The sequence below is a fragment of the Phalangium opilio genome, unplaced genomic scaffold (assembly GCF_054372755.1).
Source record: "Phalangium opilio isolate 3A_F unplaced genomic scaffold, DU_Popi_V2 ptg000017l_1, whole genome shotgun sequence".
Taxonomy (NCBI): domain Eukaryota; kingdom Metazoa; phylum Arthropoda; class Arachnida; order Opiliones; family Phalangiidae; genus Phalangium; species Phalangium opilio.
Window position 1 is genome coordinate 9,735,598 of NW_028324151.1, and position 19,802 is coordinate 9,755,399.

The following is a 19,802-nucleotide window of genomic DNA, read 5'->3' on the forward strand; positions in this document are numbered from 1 at the left end:
GCTTCAATCTGGGCCTTAATATTATCTGGACTCCTCAATTCATTGGACATGTTTCTGATTAATCAAGCTATGTTGCAAAGAGTGCTTGCGGCGAAATCTAACCAAGTGGCTAGAAGGTAAGTTTATATGTGGTAGACTGGTCTCTCTAAAGACTTGTCCAGACTGACACATTTTGCGCGTTCGCATCTTCGCTTCGCTTTCCAAATTGGGTTTTCGCTACTTTGCGTCCTCATATCGCGAAGATGCAAATTTCTTGCGACTAGGCCAAGAATTTCGCGCCTTCGCGAGAAAAGCACCAATCACAGGGTGGGGTGTGGAGAGTGTTGATTAGTTTAGTTTTTGTCACTTTTTCACAATGGCGGAAGCAGCGTGCAACTCAGTTCAGTCGAGTCACTATTAATAAATATGGTCAACGTAGATGACGCAATGATTTCTCGAATTTCATTGGCTCTCAGAAAAGGAAAAGCAAAATATTTGCGTGTATCTGAACAGTAGAGCAAGTATTTTTCAAGTTACGATGATGCGAATAAACGAAGGCGCGAACACGTGAGTGCGAGCTCAAAGTGGACAAAGCTTAATTTAGGCCCTAACAAATATAAACGTATAGTTCAGTCATCGGATCTGGCGTGGTCATTTTGGGTTTGAACGCCGCAGTTACGACGGTCGGGGCGGTTCTCTACATCATATATGGTCAGTGCAATCCTCTCGGTGTCCCTGAACACACTGGTGTAAAAAGAATTGACCAAGTAAGAAAGTAAATCAGAACTATAAACGTTAAAGAATAAGCAGTAATTTTAACTCGTATAAGATTTTTTATATCAAACATATCGCGCACCTCTGTAAAATCTTATAATTATATTGCTATATTGATAGGTGTTTATTTACGCCATCGGTGATCTGTTCAGAGATTACCCAATCCTTAAGGGAGTAGCCATTGGCGGAATCATTAGCGCATCTCTCAGTACTTTCTCATCGTATATAAATGCTTTCGCGGCTCAAGCTTTGGAAGATTTCCTTAAGCCAATGTACCCCAACTTAAACCAAAATGAAAGTTTGTCCGTAAAGTTGTGTATTTGTTTAAGTAAGAATTCTTTAAGCTGACGTTTTCGCCTGTAGGTTGACCATAATATAAAAATTTCATCGTATAAGGCTTTGCTTTCGGTTTGATGGCCACCTTGATCAGTTTTATCATACCATTTTTGGGGCACGCTGTAAAAGCAATTCAAATCATCAATGGAATATTCCGAGGACCATTGGCTGGAGTAGCTTTGCTGGCCATGTTCTACAAGAAAATTACTAAAAGGGTATAAGTGCAAGAATTTATTCGTTTCTGTGTTTTAACACATGTTCGATCGCGCTTGATAAGCGCTACTTGTAAATGGTATGAACAAATCCGATGACATTGATTATGGTTTGGGCCATGGATAAAGAATGCGCCAAAGGAAATTTCAAGTAGAGGTGTGCGGTTAACCGTTTCAATCGAATAATTCGATCGAATACCGAACCGAATAATTCGATTCGGTATTCGATAAGCCCATTTTCACTATTCGATTCGAATATCGAATACCGAACTGGCTATTCGGTTAAAGTTCGACTACCATAAATTTAGGTCCTTGGCACTAGAGAGACCCACCTTATTTAAAAAAATAGCATCCCAATTTTATTTGTCCCCATCAAAAACTACCGGCAAGTGAATAGGAAAATTTTAAGAAATACTTGACCACCAATGAGGAGAGGTATTTTGAAATTTAGGAGCTTCTAAATGTTCTTCTCCTTGCTTTGTATTGACTATTGGCGAATATTAGGGTTACTACCCGATTAACCGTGAATAGTTGGCCTAGTATTCGCGAATATTAGGGTTAAATATTCGCGGTTACTAGGCTTAACTATTCGCGATTAATCGGGAAGGAAAAAAATTACCAAGGCCCAATTATTCGGTATTCGATTTGGAATAAACTATTCGATTCGGTATTTGATAAGGAAAAGTTTTTGGTATTCGATAACCGGTTCGATACCCAAAATGTGGTATTCGCACACCCCTAGAAATTTGTTTTCACTCTACAGGATAGGCAACTCCCTATCTCGGACGACAGCTTATTCTGTATATACTCCGTTACAACATCGGTTGTCAGCACGCGCAAAGCTAGGTTTCTATGTAATCTAGCCTTGCGCGTGCTGACAAGAGACGAAAAACTTCAGGATCTTCAGGATTTGAAATATCCGCGAATTTTGTAGCTCGAGTGCACGAACCTCTAGGCCTTAGTTTCAAATACGTGTAGTAGACTGTAGGCAATTTCACACGCATTTGAAACTAAGGCCTAGAGGTCCGTGCACTCGAGCTAAAAAAACTCGCGGATATTTTAAATCCTGAAGTTTTTGATCTCTTGACAACACGTACAAAGCTACGTTACATAGAGACCTAGGTTTGCGCGTGCTGACAACCGATGCTGTAACAGAGTATATTCAGAATAAGCTGTCGATCGAGATAGGGAGTTGCCTATCCTATAGCGTGAAAACAAATTTCCGCACGCGCATTCTTTATCCATGGTTTGGGCCATATATATTGTTTAGAGAGGACTTAACTAACCAGCAAGTTATGTTGCCTAAGATGTAATTGTAAATGAGTTTTTGGAATGCTTACGAACAGTTTAAATTAAGAAACCATAATAACCAGTATGAAAAATTGATAACTCTTTCACACTCAGATTTGCTTGTTCAGTTTACTGGCTGCTATGATCTTTAACGCGTGGATTATAATGGGCAACTTCTTGTACGTCTCCAAACCGAAATACATTACGTTGGAACACTCCTTTAATGATTGTGAAAATTTCACGGCCATTCACTCCCAATCAGGAATGATTAACTCTACAGAAATATATGAAGTAGTTGCACCAGCAACAAAGAGGTAAGTCCGTAAATTAATAATAATAATAGTAGTTGAAACGTGGCAGCCGTATCCCAATACCATGGATAAAGAATGTGCGTGCAAGAGGAAATTTGTTTTCAGGCTATAGGATAGGCAACTCCCTATCTTGAACGACAGCTTATTCTGTATATACTCTGTTATAACATCGGTATCAGCTATCTAACCTAGCTTTGTGCGTGCTGACAAAACACGAAAAACTTCAGGATTTTCAGGATTTAAAATTCAAGTTATCTTGCGCAAGGTGCTTCTAATCTGTTCATTCTAAACGTTTCTATTTTTAAAATCCATTGAAAAATCATGAAAACTCAGTTTCCATATATCAACAATGTTGTCTTGTCGAGCTTGTTCGCCCGTTTGATGATATCACTATGACGTCAGGAAAAAAAGCGCGGGAATCCTATACGCGTCTTGAGCTTCTCGCCAGTCTAAACTCTGGGTCTGATAGCCGAGAGAGTGGCACCATCTCGCGTGAAAAATATATCTGTGACGTCAGCCTACTGGAAACGTTTTAGCCTTTCATAAAAAGTGGATTTCAAATAATTTCATACGAAGCATTTTCAAATGCATAATGCCAAATAACCAGAAATCGGAGAATTAAAAGCTCGATATTATTGAATTCACAGAAATTAATTCTTTTCTTATACAAATCAGAGGTTTTTCAAACGAAGCTTCTCATTCCCTTTAAAGGGATGTACAATCCGTTATGTATGGGCGGGGCCTATATCAAACTTATCTTCCATCAAATATAGCTCTACTGAGCATGCGTGAAGTTCGTAGCATTATCAGAATGGGCATCTACCGTAGAAACAGACGTTCAAGCAGACGACAGCCTAATCACTACTCCAGGAAATAGTAACACTACTACTAAAAAATATAGTTCTTGAGTCTTATAGACACGCCCATACATAACGGATTGTACATCCCTTTAATATCTTGGTCCTTCTTGGACCTACTTTGGACGTTACCCCTAGCTGGTTTACTTGCGTGACTTAGGTTAAAAATAAGGGATGGTGTTGGGTTACTAATTCCTCACAATGTAATTACTAGGCTGTTGCGCTCCAGCTTAGTAATCCCTGAAAATTTACGTAGTTGAAACATTAATCAAAACTTTATTTTCCCACACGAAAGTTTATTCCTTCCATTCTACAAGATTTCGTACATGTGGTATAATGTTTTGGGATTTGTTCTAAGCATCTTCATTGGTATATTATTTTCGGAAATTTATAGTTTGTGGCCAGGTTGGTTAAAAACAAAACGCAATATAAAAACATTTGTTTAAACCTATAATATTACAGCTGGCCGAGGCTTAAGAAATATTTTCTATACGGAAAGGCACGCGAAAGATATGTAAGTAAAAGGTTTGAGAAAAGGGGTACGAGTAAGTGCCAAACAATTAATTTACAGAAACTAAACCATATTTTTTAAGTTACAGCCATGCAAGTGAAAGCGACCGGTTAGAAGCTGTACCATTATCTTGAATCCAGATTTTGATTCACTATTGATTTTGTTTACTTTCATTTACGATATTCTTGATTGAAGGTTATGTGTTAATGTACGTCAAATCTATCAATAAAAATATTTCCAAATTGATGAAGTAAAACTAAGAAGTTCAAGAAGCAGAAGTAATAAGACCTTCTGTAGCTGATCCAGGCACAAGGATTTTATGCCGCTTTCATCGCGCCTACACTAGGCTAGAGAGCAAAACATTGGTTGAGTCCGAAAAAATTTCCTACCCCTTCCCCTCAACCTAAAGCCGCGGAACACGGACGCCGGTGTTTGAATCTAGTTCGGCCGTCTACCGCCACGAGCGTCTCACGTTTTGGAAGGAAAATTCAGAAACCGCGACCAGAGGGCCAACCGTTGGTGTATTATCATTATCAAGAATATTCACTTTCGCCAAGTGAAGAATTTTGTTAGCTCAGTACTTCTAGTCTCATCTCACTTCTGCTGCTACAAGCCTTTTCGATGTGATAAAGACGGTAGGCAACCCACAGTATCGAGACGTACAAGGGGGTTGACCCATAACCGTCTCTGCGCTCTCTCTGGACCCAAAGCGCTTAGAGGGCAGGCGCCAAAAAGCGAGATGCAAGGTTACATTGGAGAGGCTTATTTATTATCATAAATTTGGTTTCGTTATTATCTCTCGGTAAGAAAATCTTAAAATTCTTTAAGCAATCTACTGAGAAATTTTTCCCTACCTTCACACATGATGATATGCGTTCACTTATTCAAGAAAACTGAATGTCCAACGAATGGTTCTCAAGATTCACTACACTCTTGTGTAGTGAAAACATGGTTCTACTTAGCCGGAAAAAGGGTTCTTAACTGATGTCTGTTATTTTGAACCTTTAATTGTTCCGCATAGAACTCTTCTAGAAAGGTTCTATGAGGCACCGTCATTGGCTAGTTTCGAAATCCCTTACGGTTCTATATGGCACGTTTGGCACTGTGTACGAAAACTTGAATGTGTAAATTTTATAATATATTATTGATTAATTTTCAATTAATGTTGTTTAAATTAATGTTCATCAATTTTTAATTAATGTTGACTAATTTTTTAATTATAGATGATTGATTTTCCCACGTTTAAGGCTCTCAGCAGTAACTTTAATTCCAAAATAAAGTGTATACTTTTGAAAATATTTTCACCACAAGATTATTTTAGAAGACGATCACGTTAAGGCTGCTTAACGTCACGGAAAAACCAAGAACACGCGCGGTAACCCTGGTAACGGCGGAAAGAGACATGTTTTAATCGTTCTCCGTAGTCATAGTAACGCACGCTCAAAATGTTCAGGAAGGTGATACTTCCTTACACGAGTATCTTTTCCCACTTTAAGATTAGTGAAATCAGAAGTAGGATGAGACTAGAAGTAAAGAGCTCTAGCATTGGTAATAGATCCTGGCACTAGTGAACAAATTTGAGGATTTTATGCCGCTTCCTTCGCGCCTACACTAGAGAGAAAAAATTGGTCTTGTTCCAAAAAAAATTCCTACCCCCTTCCCCTCAACCTAAGCCGCGGAACACAGACGCAGCTGCTGGAATTTAGTTCGGCCGTCTACCGCCGCGAGCGTCTTACGTTTTGGAGGGAAAATTCAGAAACCGCTACCAGAGGGCCAACCGTTTTTGTGTTTTCAAGAATATTCACTTTCGCCAAGTGAAGAATTTGCTTACCTCGATACTTCTAGTCCCTTATCCTACTTCTGGTGAAATCACTAAGCGAAAGATACCGTGAGCGGGCTGAGCTTAACCACGTGACTTAGAGAGGAAAAACGAAAACGGGGTGGTGGAGATGGCACCTTAAATGTATTTCTTTCTGAAAAGGACGATGACCTATAGGTCCCTGTCCAACGCGGCCCCTTCCATTGCCGTTTTTCATCTCCCCATCTTCTCATCATCTTTTCGGTGGCTAGCCTTTTCGACACTTGACCCATCACACTCGCGACGATTCCTATATATCCCGCCTCTTCACGCTCGAGAGCTTCGTCGCAGTTATAACATTTACTTTTTATAAGCGTTGCCCGGAGGGACCTCTATATTGTTTTTCAAGAGAGGGCCGAGGGGTCATGTACTAAAGAACTGCGGTTAACAAAACCAGAAGGGGATAATATAAGAAGGATGGCACTCTGTATCCTCTTAATACTTTAGTTATGTAACGTTATTCTTCCCAGGCACAACCTTTTTGTTTGCTTTCCCGCTCATCAAACTTCAGATGGGCGTGGCACCGTAAGGTGAATTCTATAATTTTTTGGCACTAAATTCCCAGCAGTCATCCCACAAACCTCGTCTTGGGGTGGGACAAAAATCCACAAGCGCACTTTGGAAAATAGTTAAGCGCTAATAGAGTAATGATGAGGGAACTATTTATCGCGTATCTCGTTCGGTTTAGTAACCTTGCTCCAAATGTTCTGATGTTGCAATTACACAGCTTTGTGGTACACTTCTCTCGAAGAGAAGTATTATATACTTCTGACAAAACGTATGGAACCATAAGTTTATTAGAAATGTTCATAAGTTTGTCACTGGTTACTGCAGAGAGCTTGTCAGGAAGTGACGTAGGTTAAACTCAAATATTCTCGTAAAGCGACACCTGGTGAGACACTGTTAAAGGCTTAATTTACAGACTAAATAGGAAGATGGGCTGCAAATCGAGTGTTGGCAAGTCTCGCCTTTCGATCTCGAACTAGGTCTCAGTAAGTCTTTAGCATTATAAAGTATAGGTTAAGACCGGCCGCTATTTCTAAAACAGCAGTTTTGAACAACGCCGCTGTTTGGGAAACTATCGACTCATATCTCAAATGCTAATATTTACGAAACCAATAATCTATAAAAGACCACCTGATAACGTACAATGATACATGATCTCGGTTTTATCTTCCGGTTTGTAGATAGATCGGTCAGCGTTGGTTCTTAACACGATGTGCAACAAAACGCGATGTTACATATCACACATTGTGAATTTGTGATAGCCATGCAAAAAGAAAATTTCTTATTTGCGATGAAACAAGAAAGAATAGTGCGATGACCCTTGACATTTCCCTGTGAGAATTCAACCAATCCCGTAAGGATAAGAGGTTAAGGATAGCAAACGCCATTCACAGTCTTAGTTTTTAAGACTAATTAAATGATAATTACTTGGTAAAAAGAGATTATTTTTTAATTACTTTTCCTTTTATATTAAGAAAAAGCCCGTTCTTTTAAGGTATAATGTTATCTAAACGTTTCCTTCAAAATATAACGCAATTTTTAATGTATCATCTGTTCCGATAATCGTCAAATTAAAAATTCGCCTTCATTATAACACTGTCTTCTATTTGGTAAAGCTATTTTGAATATAGCGATGATATAGCTCATTCCTCGTTTATACTCCGTTCCTTCGCATCACCTTCATATTGGCAAGCCATAAGTTCATAAGATATGGTCCATAAGTTTGTCACTGGTTACTCAGTGAGAGCTTGTCACTTAGTGACGTAGGTGAAACGTCACAGATTCTCGTAAAGCGACGTCTGGCGATGCGCCGTCAAAGGCTCAGTGCAGACTAATAAATAGGAAGATGGGCTGCAAAAGCTAGCTCTCTGGAAGTCTCTAGCACTACCAGGGTTCGAATTGAAAAACCCAGCCCAAATAAAAAACCGCCGGTTTTATTGGGTTTCACCCACCATAAAAAACCCACTTAATAAAACCCATCACTAAGATTTCCAATTACGATGAATTTGAACGCTAGAATAATTCCATTTTAAAGAGAGTATAAGATATTTGTTGTTTCGACTGTAAAAGTACTATTTAATATTATATTTATTATTATTTTTTTAAGACTTTTTTATTAAGCGCTTACTTCTGAATGAATATCTCCCCCCGCAAAATAACCCCCAAATACCCAATAAAACCAGGTGGGCTGGGTTTTTTTTTGAACACTGAGCATTGCGAAGTATATGTAGTGTCATACTTATGGAACATATCTTATAAACTTATGGCAAGCTTATAACGCGCTTATGATGACTATTTATTTAAATGTTCTCAGGTGAACTGTCCCATAACATTAAATAATAATTCCCGCCACTTCAAAAATATCAATATTTCCCAGGAACATATCTCACAGGGAGACGCTAATGGTATACCACATGTCGTAACTATTTAAGTTGCTTATTTATCTCGGTATTTATTCATTCATTAGGCTCCCACGAACACTCAAACAGGTAGGAAGGTCAGTTTTTACGCTACCCTTAACTGATATAGCCAGGTTTTTCCGCTCAGTCCTTGTTTTCCGCTTTATATAGCCCAAGAGAACCTCAGCTCGGTCTTGATGTATAAAGGGGCCAACAACCCACAGGCCTCTAGCTCCTCCTTACAAAAGGAAATATGTCTTCTAGATAATAGTCGCCAACGCCTCGCTATGGAGTAGGAACGAGAATGGATTTTTTTTTCTTCGCAGCTTCCCTTAAGCCTGGTTTTCACCAAACAAATTTTACAGAACCGTTAAAGAAAATTCCGCATAATTTTAGCGATAAATCCTCACTGAAACATGTAGGCTTGGATTAAATACGACTACGTATGGATATAGCACTCACCCGAAAACTTGACTACCGTTTCGTATTTAATCCAAAGATGTAGGAGCGCGAGCTCGCGGAGACCAAGGCTTACCAGTCACGTTGAAAATGCACCAATAGAAACCTATCGATTTTCATAGACTTTATTGTCTTTGTAAAAACGTTAATTTTTATCATATAAATAACGATTAAGCCAAATTTCTTTAACAAATCGTTGGCTATACATTTTTATAAATTTAACTCGACAACACAAATGCCTTCAATTAAAATAAAAATGGCGTCATAGAAAACATCGCGAGCTGACCAAAAACAAGCCTATGACGTCACGCATTCGTCGCTTCCTATTGGCCAGCGCTTTCCTTTCCGTAAAATTTTGTGGAAAAATAGTAAACCAATTCCGTGCTTGCCGCCCAGAAAACACTAAACTTTGCGGCAAGTTACTTCTGGAAAAACAGTATGACCAGGAGCAGATGACAAAGGAGTCTCGGACGCTAGCTTCCATAATGTAGAGGGCAATGGGATCCGCGAACGTCACGGTTATTAACCAAAATCATTACGCCAGTGCCACCTCTCGTAGGAAATTTGAGCTCTATTTTCCAACCAATAGCAAGGCTGCAAAGTCTCGAAAGGAGATCTGGGAAATCGCGTCTGGAGCCTCTCTTTAAAAATACGTATCGTCTGCTTATAATTAGCCTAGGCTTAACGAGTATTAGAGTTAAAAAATGGATTTCAACGACTTTTTAATCTTTTTTTAGACTAAAATTGATAATGAAAAGCCCAGTGAGTAACGTATGTACACTATTAAAAAACTTAAATGTGTTTCAGTGCCAAATTTTTCTAAATTTCTTCTTGAATTAAATGATAGCTACAAGAGGTTGGGAAAAGAAATCACTCACGATCTTTTAAAACCAAAAAGTAAGAGACAGTGATTTCGTTTCCAACCTCTTGTAGCAGTCAATTAATTCCTACCTTTAAGGTCACAAAATGTAGTCTTATCTTTTATCTTAATACCAACGATTACAGCTGTTTGAATAAAGTAATTATATTGTGTATATTAATGTCGCGATCGGGTAAGACGAACCTCAGTAGCCACCGTCAGTCCGTTATTACAAAAAAAAATTCCCAGCAGACTTTGGTGCCAGATATAATCCACCAAAAGCATCGTCTGCTATAATGTCTGATAGAGCCTCTATGGCAAACGATACCGCTACAGCTGTGACGTACGCGGGTCCCATTGCCCTCTATATTGTGGAAGCTAGCGTCCGAGACTCCTTTGTCATCTGCTCCTGGTATGACACGCGGTTTTTCCTGCGTTTTGGGCCAGTGAAAACCAGGCTTTATAAGGCCGATACGGTTGGCAGAAATATGAAAAGTGGGATTGCGCTCTCTAGAGGATCCACTGCGGAAATAGGCGCGTTAGATTATTTTTTGCGACCCTTCATCCATTTTTCTTTTCTTTAAGGGGAATGTTATGGTCTTGATATACTCATGTGCAAGACCACTATTCTCTTATGAGATTTAATGTAGCGTATCATAAGCCTCAAGCTTTCCCTAAAAACTGTTTCTTTATAACTTCGAGTTTGGAAGGTATTTTTTTTACTGATTAAAACTATAAAGTGAAAATAGGCCGCGTAGACTTTGAGCAAAGGAATTTTAATTGAAATTTTATGAAATATGATCTTAGACAGTAGGCTTAATTCTTGGCTTCGCTATTGACAATCTTACTAAATTTAATTGGTTATAAAATGAAAGTTAATTTTAATACCAAAAATTACTGGTATAACAGCCTACAGGGAGCCCAACCAAAAATTTAAATACTTTATAGGAAAAATATGATGTTTTTTTCCTTAATTATTGGAATTTTTAGGAGAGAAAATGGGTTTCATAGGAAAATATAGGACTAAGAACGCTCTTTATAATAATATTTTGTCTTATGCAGGAAAATCTCCATAAAGATAACAAATTGGATCTTTCTTTGAAAACACGAACTTAATTAAAATATAATATAAATGCCCTGAGCGACAAAGTTAGCTCCGCAATTTCGGTGTCTATTCAAATGTGCTCTCGATAAAAGAGCTTAACTTTTCATAAATTTGATTCTAAACTACACGAAAGCTTCCACTTAATCAAAAATGTATTATGTTATAGGACCTTTCATGAAATTATAGGATGATATAGGGCCTTTCATGAAATTATAGGATGATATAGGACCTTTAATGAAACTATAGGGCATTGTAGGACCTTTCATGAAATTATAGGACAATATAGGACCTTTCAAGAAATTATACGATAATATAGGACCTTTCTTGAAATTATAGGATAATAAAGGACCTTTCACGAAATTATACGATAATATAGGACCTTTCATGAAATTATAGGATAATATAGGACCTTTCACGAAATTATAGGATAATATAGGACCTTTCACGAAATTATAGGATAATATAGGACCTTTCACGAAATTATAGGATAATATAGGACCTTTCACGAAATTATAGGACCTTTCATGAAATTATAGGATAATATAGGACCTTTCATGAAACTATAGGATAATATAGGACCTTTCATGAAATTATAGGATAATATAGGACCTAGCCGCCATTTTACCCTATGGCCATGGGTTATAAAACACTTTCTTAGTGTTATTTTATGCCAAAATTTTTAAATAATTTGATTTATTTTACATTATTTATACAAAAATTATTAATTAATTTGGTTCATTTAACTAAATATAGACCAAAATTGTTTATTAGCTATGTTTTTACAACATTATATAGGCAAAAATATTTCGTTTATTTATCTTGTTACAGTCGATAATTATTTAAAAAACATTTCCGGCAAAAGTCAGCAAATATGCTAATTGAGAACTTTTTTTAAAATCTACTTCGACTGCCATATTAGATTCTACGTAGGATTTTAATGAATATTAATTTTATAATTAGCGATAAAATTGCTGTAGGTTTAAAATTAAAAGGAGGAAAAATCAATATTTCTTATTACTAGGGTTGTAAATTTTCCGGAAAAATAAAACGCGGAAAAATATAAAACTAGCAATTATGTGAGCTTTGAGTCAATCTATCTAACTTTTAAAGATTTAAAACTTTCTCCAGTTATTTTGCCATCGTTAGTAGATCTATTAAAGTACCACCAAATATTAGTGGTGATTTTCCCATAATTTGTGACTTTAAACAGGGTTAACAACATAACACCTCGTTTCCCTTACAATGACGCAGACTATCACTATCCTTTATGCCTGATAATTTTAGTTTCACTTGGGTCTCTTAACGGTTAGGTCTGGACTCTCTAACGCCTTATACCGTCATAAGAGCAAACGGTAACCCTATGCATGCAAGCGATAGCAAATGAGTGAGCTTTTCCTATAGAGAATAGGGGTCACTAGACTCTGTGCCCTTGGACAATTTTTTACCCCTCCGAATTCACCTAAAACAAAATAATGAATATTTTGAAAAGAAAGGCAATTGAAAAATTTTAAAGTTTTAACTTTTTAATTGAAAAACCGGTAGCGGAAAAATACGGAAAATTTTCCGGAAAAATATAGCTCGGTCATTTTCCGGAAAATTTTCCGACTTACAACCCTACTTATTACTGAAATCCTTGCTGAAACCTTCAATTCGACCAGAACAAAGAATATTTACTTAGTGATTGTCCCCTTGATTTATGTTTGATAAAATAGGCCAAAGTGTTGATTAATTTGGTTTATTTAACCTAATATGGGCCAAAATTTTGAAATAATTAGATTTATTTTACATTATAATTATAAAAATTATTAATTAATTTGGTTTATTTAACTAAATATAGGCCAAAATTATTTATTAGTTATGTTTATTTAACATATTATATATTAGTTCGGTTTGTTTAACTTAATATAGAAAAAATTAATAATTAATTTCGTTTATTTAATTTAATACTTCCGAAAATTATTAATTAATTTCATTTTTATCATCATAAAAACCAAAATTATTAACAGTTTGGTATATTTAACAAAATGTAAGCCAAATTTATTAATTATTTAGGCTTAATTAACTTAATACAGGTAAAAACTATTAATTAGTCTGGTATATTTAACTTAATACAGTCCTTCATTAATAACAAATTTTGTTTATTTTTTAAAAATATAGGTAAAAATTAATAATTAGTTTTGCTTATTTAATTTAATATAGACCAAAATCTTCGTGGAATTTAAGGGTGAATATAGCATCTTAATTCGCTATTAAACCTATGACGATTAACATTGCGGAAGTGTGTCAAGTCATATCTACAACGGCCTACCCTACCGGTATTGTAGAATTAAACAGTGTTTAATGGTCTTAGATTAAACCATACAATTAAAATATAATATTTGTATTAGTCTAATTAAATTTTTTGGCAAAACCTTTTTTACGTTAAATAGTTAAATTTTATTTTAATAATTAAATTTCATTTACTAATATCAAGCATCATAATAAAAAAACATCTCAAGCAAAAAAAATACTAGGCATATATGGTAGATGGCGATACTTTACGGTTAGAGAGAATTTAACTGGGTTATATAAAGTAGGTCACATAAAAGAGGTAAATATTCTGTGTTTCAGCCTTTAAATAGTGTGATACAAATTTTGCATTAAGATAATAAATAATCGAAAGAAAAAAAAAATTCAAACGTAGTACCTCCGGCGGGACTCGAACCCGCAATCCCCGGTTTAGGAGACCGATGCCTTATCCATTAGGCCACGGAGGCGTACAGTTATAGGGGCTTACAAGGTCAATACACAAAAATCGGTCGATTCTCTAGCGCTTTATATAAAACTAGCCATATTGTAGGGTTCAAAATTAATTTAATTTACCGAGTAATCTTGAAAATAGCAGCAGCAGTTGGGAGAGGATTATTTGAAATACTATGACGTCATACTGTTTATCGAACTATGAGCAATTTTAAAGAGAACGTAGCAATAATCTAGGGGAAAACTCTCGCAGCTCTCCACGAGGAAGTCGAGGATCGCGGCCACGTAGTCGGCGCTCGTAAAGGACTCTATGAAGGTCATTAATCAAAGTCAAACTTTCTATCAACTAGTTTAGTTAGCGATTCTCTCACGCTATTATATATATACTTGCTATCTGTTCTAACCGAAAAAAATCTATTTCTCTTGAATAAACGATAGGAAAGAAAGGCGCTAAAATAAATAAGGAGCTAAGGCCTATATGTAAGATGGATAAAAAGAGCGTAACTAAGCTAATGATGTGTGTGGTATAAATTGAGGGGTCAAATACTTGCCTTTAGTAGATAATTGTTTTTAAACTGGACCCGTGAATGGACTCATAATTATTGGGTTTAGTACTTAAGTTCTTTGTATTTAGGGAATTATGCCAAATCAGTTTTTAAATTAAAGTAGATTAATTTTGAAATTATAGTAGAATAATTTTGAAATTTAAGTAGAATAATTTTGAAATTAAAGTAGAATAATTTTGAAATTAAAGTAGAATAATTTTGAAATTAAAGTAGAATAATTTTGAAATTAAAGTAGATTAATTTTGAAATTAAAGTAGATTAATTTTGAAATTAAAGTAGATTAATTTTGAAATTAAAGTAGATTAATTTTGAAATTAAAGTAGATTAATTTTGAAATTAAAGTAGATTAATTTTCAAATAAAGGAGATTAATTTTGAAATTAAAGTAGATTAATTTTGAAGTGAAAGTAGATAAGTTTAAAAATTAAAATAGATTAATTTTGAAATTTAATGAGTTTTTTTTTAAAACTGGACATGTATCTCATTTGTTTAGCTCTTACGCAATAAGGGAATTATGCCAAATAAGTTTTAAATCTCAAATTTGAACCACTTCTGACGGCAACGGCCATATCACGCTGAATACACCGGTTTTCGTCCGATCACCGAAGTTAAGCAGCGTCGAGTGCAGTCAGTACTTGGGAGGGAGACCACCTGGGAACACTGCATGCCGTTGGCTCTTTTATTTTGATTCAAAATAATATTTTAAAATTAAAACAGATTAAATTCTTAATTAAAGTGGACTAATTTTTTAAATTAAAGAAGATTAATTTTGTAAATGAATGAAGATTAGTTTAAAAGTTAAAGGAGATTAGTTTAAAAGTTAAAGGAGATTAGTTTAAAAATTAAAGTAGATTATTTTAAAAATTAAAGTAGATTAGTTTAAAAATTAAAGTAGATTAATTTTGAAATTAAAGTAGATTATTTTTTTAAAACTGGACATGTATCTAAAGTAGATTATTTTTTTTAAAACTGGACATGTATCTAAAGTAGATTATTTTTTTAAAACTGGACATGTATCTAATTTGTTTAGCTCTTACGCAATAAGGGAATTATGCCAAATTAGTTGAAATCTCAAATTTGAACTCCTTCTGCCGGCAACGGCCATATCACGCTGAATACACCGGTTCTCGTCCGATCACCGAAATTACGCAGCGTCGAGCGCAGTCAGTACTTGGGAGGGAGACCACCTGGGAACACTGCGTGCCGTTGGCTTTTTTTATCTTGATTCAAAATATTATTTTAAAATTAAAACAGAATAAATTCTTAATTAAAGTGGACTAGTTTTTTAAATTAGAGAAGATTAATTTTGTAAATGAATGTAGATTAGTTTTAAAATTAAAGGAGATTAGTTTTAAAATTAAAGTAGATTAGTTTAAAAATTAAAGTAGATTAGTTTAAAAATTAAAGTAGATTAATTTTGAAAATAAAGTAGATTATGTTTTTAATACTGGACATGTATATAATTTGTTTAGCTCTTACGAAATAAGGGAATTATGCCAGATTAGTTTAAAATCTCAAATTTGAACTCCTTCTGACGGCAACGGCCATATCACGCTGAATACACCGGTTCTCGTCCGATCACCGAAGTTAAGCAGCGTCGAGCGCAGTCAGTACTTGGGAGGGAGACCACCTGGGAACACTGCGTGCCGTTGGCTTTTTTTATCTTGATTCAAAATATTATTTTAAAATTAAAACAGATTAAATTCTTAATTAAAGTGGACTAATTTTTTAAATTAAAGGAGATTAAATTTGAAATTAAAGTAGATAATTTTTTTAAAACTGGACATGTATCTAATTTGTTTAGCTCTTACGCAATAATTTTGTAAATGAATGTAGATTAGTTTTAAAATTAAAGGAGATTAATTTTGAAATTAAAGTAGATTATTTTTCTAAAACTGGACATGTATCTAATTTGTTTAGCTCTTACGCAATAATTTTGTAAATGAATGTAGATTAGTTTTAAAATTAAAGTAGTTTAATTTTGAAATTAAAGTAGATTAGTTTTAAAATTAAAGTAGATTAATTTTGAAATTAAAGTAGATTAATTTTGAAATTAAAGTAGATTAATTTTGAAATTAAAGTAGATTAATTTTGAAATTAAAGTAGATTAATTTTGAAATTAAAGTAGATTAATTTTGAAATTAAAGTAGATTAATTTTGAAATTAAAGTAGATTAATTTTGAAATTAAAGTAGATTATGTTTTTAAAACTGGACATGTATCTAAAGTAGATTATTTTTTTTAAAACTGGACATGTATCTAAAGTAGATTATTTTTTTAAAACTGGACATGTATCTAAAGTAGATTATTTTTTTAAAACTGGACATGTATCTTATTTGTTTAGCTCTTACGCAATAAGGGAATTATGCCAGATTAGTTTTAAATCTCAAATTTGAACTCCTTCTAACGGCAACGGCCATATCACGCTGAATACACCGGTTCTCGTCCGATCACCGAAGTTAAGCAGCGTCGAGCGCAGTCAGTACTTGGGAGGGAGACCACCTGGGAACACTGCGTGCCGTTGGCTTCTTTTATCTTGATTCAAAATATTATTTTTAAATTGAAACAGATTAAATTCTTAATTAAAGTGGAGTAGTTTTTTTAAATTAAAGAACATTAATTTTGTAAATGAATGTAGATTAGTTTTAAAATTAAAGGAGATTAGTTTTAAAATTAAAGTAGATTAGTTTAAAAATTAAAGTAGATTAATTTTGAAAATAAAGTAGATTATGTTTTTAATACTTGACATGTATCTTAAGTAGATTATTTTTTAAAACTGGACATGTGTCTAATTTGTTTAGCTCTTACGCAATAAGGGAATTATGCCAAATTAGTTTTAAATCTCAAATTTGAACTCCTTCTGACGGCAACGGCCATATCACGCTGAATACACCGGTTCTCGTCCGATCACCGAAGTTAAGCAGCGTCGAGCGCAGTCAGTACTTGGGAGGGAGACCACCTGGGAACACTGCGTGCCGTTGGCTTTTTTTATCTTGATTCAAAATATTATTTTAAAATTAAAACAGATTAAATTCTTAATTAAAGTGGACTAGTTTTTTAAATTAAAGAAGATTAATTTTGTAAATGAATGTAGATTAGTTTTAAAATTAAAGGAGATTAGTTTTAAAATTAAAGTAGATTAGTTTAAAAATTAAAGTAGATTAATTTTGAAAATAAGGTAGATTATGTTTTTAATACTAGACATGTATCTAAAGTAGATTATTTTTTAAAACTGGACATGTGTCTAATTTGTTTAGCTCTTACGCAATAAGGGAAGTATGCCAAATTAGTTTTAAATCTCAAATTTGAACTCCTTCTGACGGCAACGGCCATATCACGCTGAATACACCGGTTCTCGTCCGATCACCGAAGTTAAGCAGCGTCGAGCGCAGTCAGTACTTGGGAGGGAGACCACCTGGGAACACTGCGTGCCGTTGGCTTTTTTTATCTTGATTCAAAATATTATTTTAAAATTAAAACAGATTAAATTCTTAATTAAAGTGGACTAGTTTTTTAAATTAAAGAAGATTAATTTTGTAAATGAATGTAGATTAGTTTTAAAATTAAAGGAGATTAGTTTTAAAATTAAAGTAGATTAGTTTAAAAATTAAAGTAGATTAATTTTGAAAATAAGGTAGATTATGTTTTTAATACTAGACATGTATCTAAAGTAGATTATTTTTTAAAACTGGACATGTGTCTAATTTGTTTAGCTCTTACGCAATAAGGGAATTATGCCAAATTAGTTTTAAATCTCAAATTTGAACTCCTTCTGACGGCAACGGCCATATCACGCTGAATACACCGGTTCTCGTCCGATCACCGAAGTTAAGCAGCGTCGAGCGCAGTCAGTACTTGGGAGGGAGACCACCTGGGAACACTGCGTGCCGTTGGCTTTTTTTATCTTGATTCAAAATATTATTTTAAAAGAAAAACAGATTAAATTCTTAATTAAAGTGGACTAGTTTTTTAAATTAAAGAAGATTAATTTTGTAAATGAATGTAGATTAGTTTTAAAATTAAAGGAGATTAGTTTTAAAATTAAAGTAGATTAGTTTAAAAATTAAAGTAGATTAATTTTGAAAATAAGGTAGATTATGTTTTTAATACTAGACATGTATCTAAAGTAGATTATTTTTTAAAACTGGACATGTGTCTAATTTGTTTAGCTCTTACGCAATAAGGGAAGTATGCCAAATTAGTTTTAAATCTCAAATTTGAACTCCTTCTGACGGCAACGGCCATATCACGCTGAATACACCGGTTCTCGTCCGATCACCGAAGTTAAGCAGCGTCGAGCGCAGTCAGTACTTGGGAGGGAGACCACCTGGGAACACTGCGTTCCGTTGGCTTTTTTATTTTGATTCAAAATAATATTTTAAAATTAAAACAGATTAAATTCTTAATTAAAGTGGACCAATTTTTTAAATTAAAGGAGATTAAATTTGAAATTAAAGTAGATTATCTTTTTAAAGCTGGACATGTATCTAATTTGTTTAGCTCTTACGCAATAATTTTGTAAATGAATGTAGATTAGTTTTAAAATTAAAGGAGATTAATTTTGAAATTAAAGTAGATTATTTTTCTAAAACTGGACATGTATCTAATTTGTTTAGCTCTTACGCAATAATTTTGTAAATGAATGTAGATTAGTTTTAAAATTAAAGTAGATTAATTTTGAAATTAAAGTAGGTTAATTTTGAAATTAAAGTAGATTATGTTTTTAAAACTGGACATGTATCTTTAGTAGATTATTTTTTTAAAACTGGACATGTATCTAAAGTAGATTATTTTTTTTAATACTTTACATGTATCTAAAGTAGATTATTTTTTTAAAACTGGACATGTATCTAATTTGTTTAGCTCTTACGCAATAAGGGAATTATGCCAAATTAGTTTTAAATCTCAAATTTGAACTCCTTCTGACGGCAACGGCCATATCACGCTGAATACACCGGTTCTCGTCCGATCACCGAAGTTAAGCAGCGTCGAGCGCAGTCAGTACTTGGGAGGGAGACCACCTGGGAACACTGCGTGCCGTTGGCTTTTTTTATCTTGATTCAAAATATTATTTTAAAATTAAAACAGATTAAATTCTTAATTAAAGTGGACTAGTTTTTTATTAGAGAAGATTAATTTTGTAAATGAATGTAGATTAGTTAAAAATTAAAGGAGATTAGTTTAAAAATTAAAGTAGATTAGTTTAAAAATTATAGTAGATTAGTTTAAAAATTATAGTAGATTAGTTTAAAAATTAAAGTAGATTATTTTAAAAATTAAAGTAGATTAGTTTAAAAATTAAAGTAGATTAGTTTAAAAATTAAAGTAGATTAGTTTTGAAATTAAAGTAGATTATGTTTTTAAAACTGGACATGTATCTAAAGTAGATTATTTTTTTAAAACTGGACATGTATCTAAAGTAGATTATTTTTTAAAACTGGACATGTATCTAAAGTAGATTATTTTTTTAAAACTGGACATGTATCTAAAGTAGATTATTTTTTTAAAACTGGACATGTATCTAATTTGTTTAGCTCTTACGC

General features: G+C 34.0%; 1 protein-coding gene, 9 non-coding genes and 1 pseudogene across 10 annotated transcripts; 10 read left to right on the top strand and 1 right to left on the bottom strand.

Annotated features, from left to right (window-relative positions):
- The first annotated feature begins 205 nt into the window (after positions 1-205).
- Positions 206-4,404, top strand: LOC149703021 (putative sodium-dependent multivitamin transporter). The gene is made up of 8 exons (XM_089867168.1): positions 206-546; positions 608-746; positions 874-1,081; positions 1,150-1,304; positions 2,706-2,905; positions 4,055-4,164; positions 4,222-4,273; positions 4,353-4,404. Exons 1-8 carry the CDS (start codon positions 518-520, stop codon positions 4,402-4,404), a joined length of 945 nt encoding a protein of 314 aa, XP_089723294.1. The 5' UTR covers positions 206-517.
- Positions 4,405-13,639: 9,235 nt separating this feature from the next.
- Positions 13,640-13,712, bottom strand: TRNAR-CCU (transfer RNA arginine (anticodon CCU)). The gene has a single exon. It is a non-coding gene; the product is annotated as a tRNA-Arg (tRNA).
- Positions 13,713-14,817: 1,105 nt separating this feature from the next.
- LOC149703023 (5S ribosomal RNA) lies at positions 14,818-14,936 on the top strand. Its single transcript, XR_016381964.1, has one exon. It is a non-coding gene; the product is annotated as a 5S ribosomal RNA (ribosomal RNA).
- Positions 14,937-15,353: 417 nt separating this feature from the next.
- LOC149703024 (5S ribosomal RNA) lies at positions 15,354-15,472 on the top strand (annotated as a pseudogene).
- Positions 15,473-15,796: 324 nt separating this feature from the next.
- On the top strand, positions 15,797-15,915 carry LOC149703025 (5S ribosomal RNA). The gene has a single exon (XR_016382014.1). It is a non-coding gene; the product is annotated as a 5S ribosomal RNA (ribosomal RNA).
- A 752-nt stretch (positions 15,916-16,667) lies between these two features.
- LOC149703026 (5S ribosomal RNA) lies at positions 16,668-16,786 on the top strand. Its single transcript, XR_016382025.1, has one exon. It is a non-coding gene; the product is annotated as a 5S ribosomal RNA (ribosomal RNA).
- A 338-nt stretch (positions 16,787-17,124) lies between these two features.
- On the top strand, positions 17,125-17,243 carry LOC149703027 (5S ribosomal RNA). The gene has a single exon (XR_016382036.1). It is a non-coding gene; the product is annotated as a 5S ribosomal RNA (ribosomal RNA).
- A 337-nt stretch (positions 17,244-17,580) lies between these two features.
- LOC149703028 (5S ribosomal RNA) lies at positions 17,581-17,699 on the top strand. The gene has a single exon (XR_016382047.1). It is a non-coding gene; the product is annotated as a 5S ribosomal RNA (ribosomal RNA).
- A 337-nt stretch (positions 17,700-18,036) lies between these two features.
- LOC149703029 (5S ribosomal RNA) lies at positions 18,037-18,155 on the top strand. Its single transcript, XR_016381955.1, has one exon. It is a non-coding gene; the product is annotated as a 5S ribosomal RNA (ribosomal RNA).
- Positions 18,156-18,492: 337 nt separating this feature from the next.
- On the top strand, positions 18,493-18,611 carry LOC149703030 (5S ribosomal RNA). The gene has a single exon (XR_016381959.1). It is a non-coding gene; the product is annotated as a 5S ribosomal RNA (ribosomal RNA).
- Positions 18,612-19,186: 575 nt separating this feature from the next.
- LOC149703031 (5S ribosomal RNA) lies at positions 19,187-19,305 on the top strand. The gene has a single exon (XR_016381966.1). It is a non-coding gene; the product is annotated as a 5S ribosomal RNA (ribosomal RNA).
- Positions 19,306-19,802: the final 497 nt, after the last annotated feature.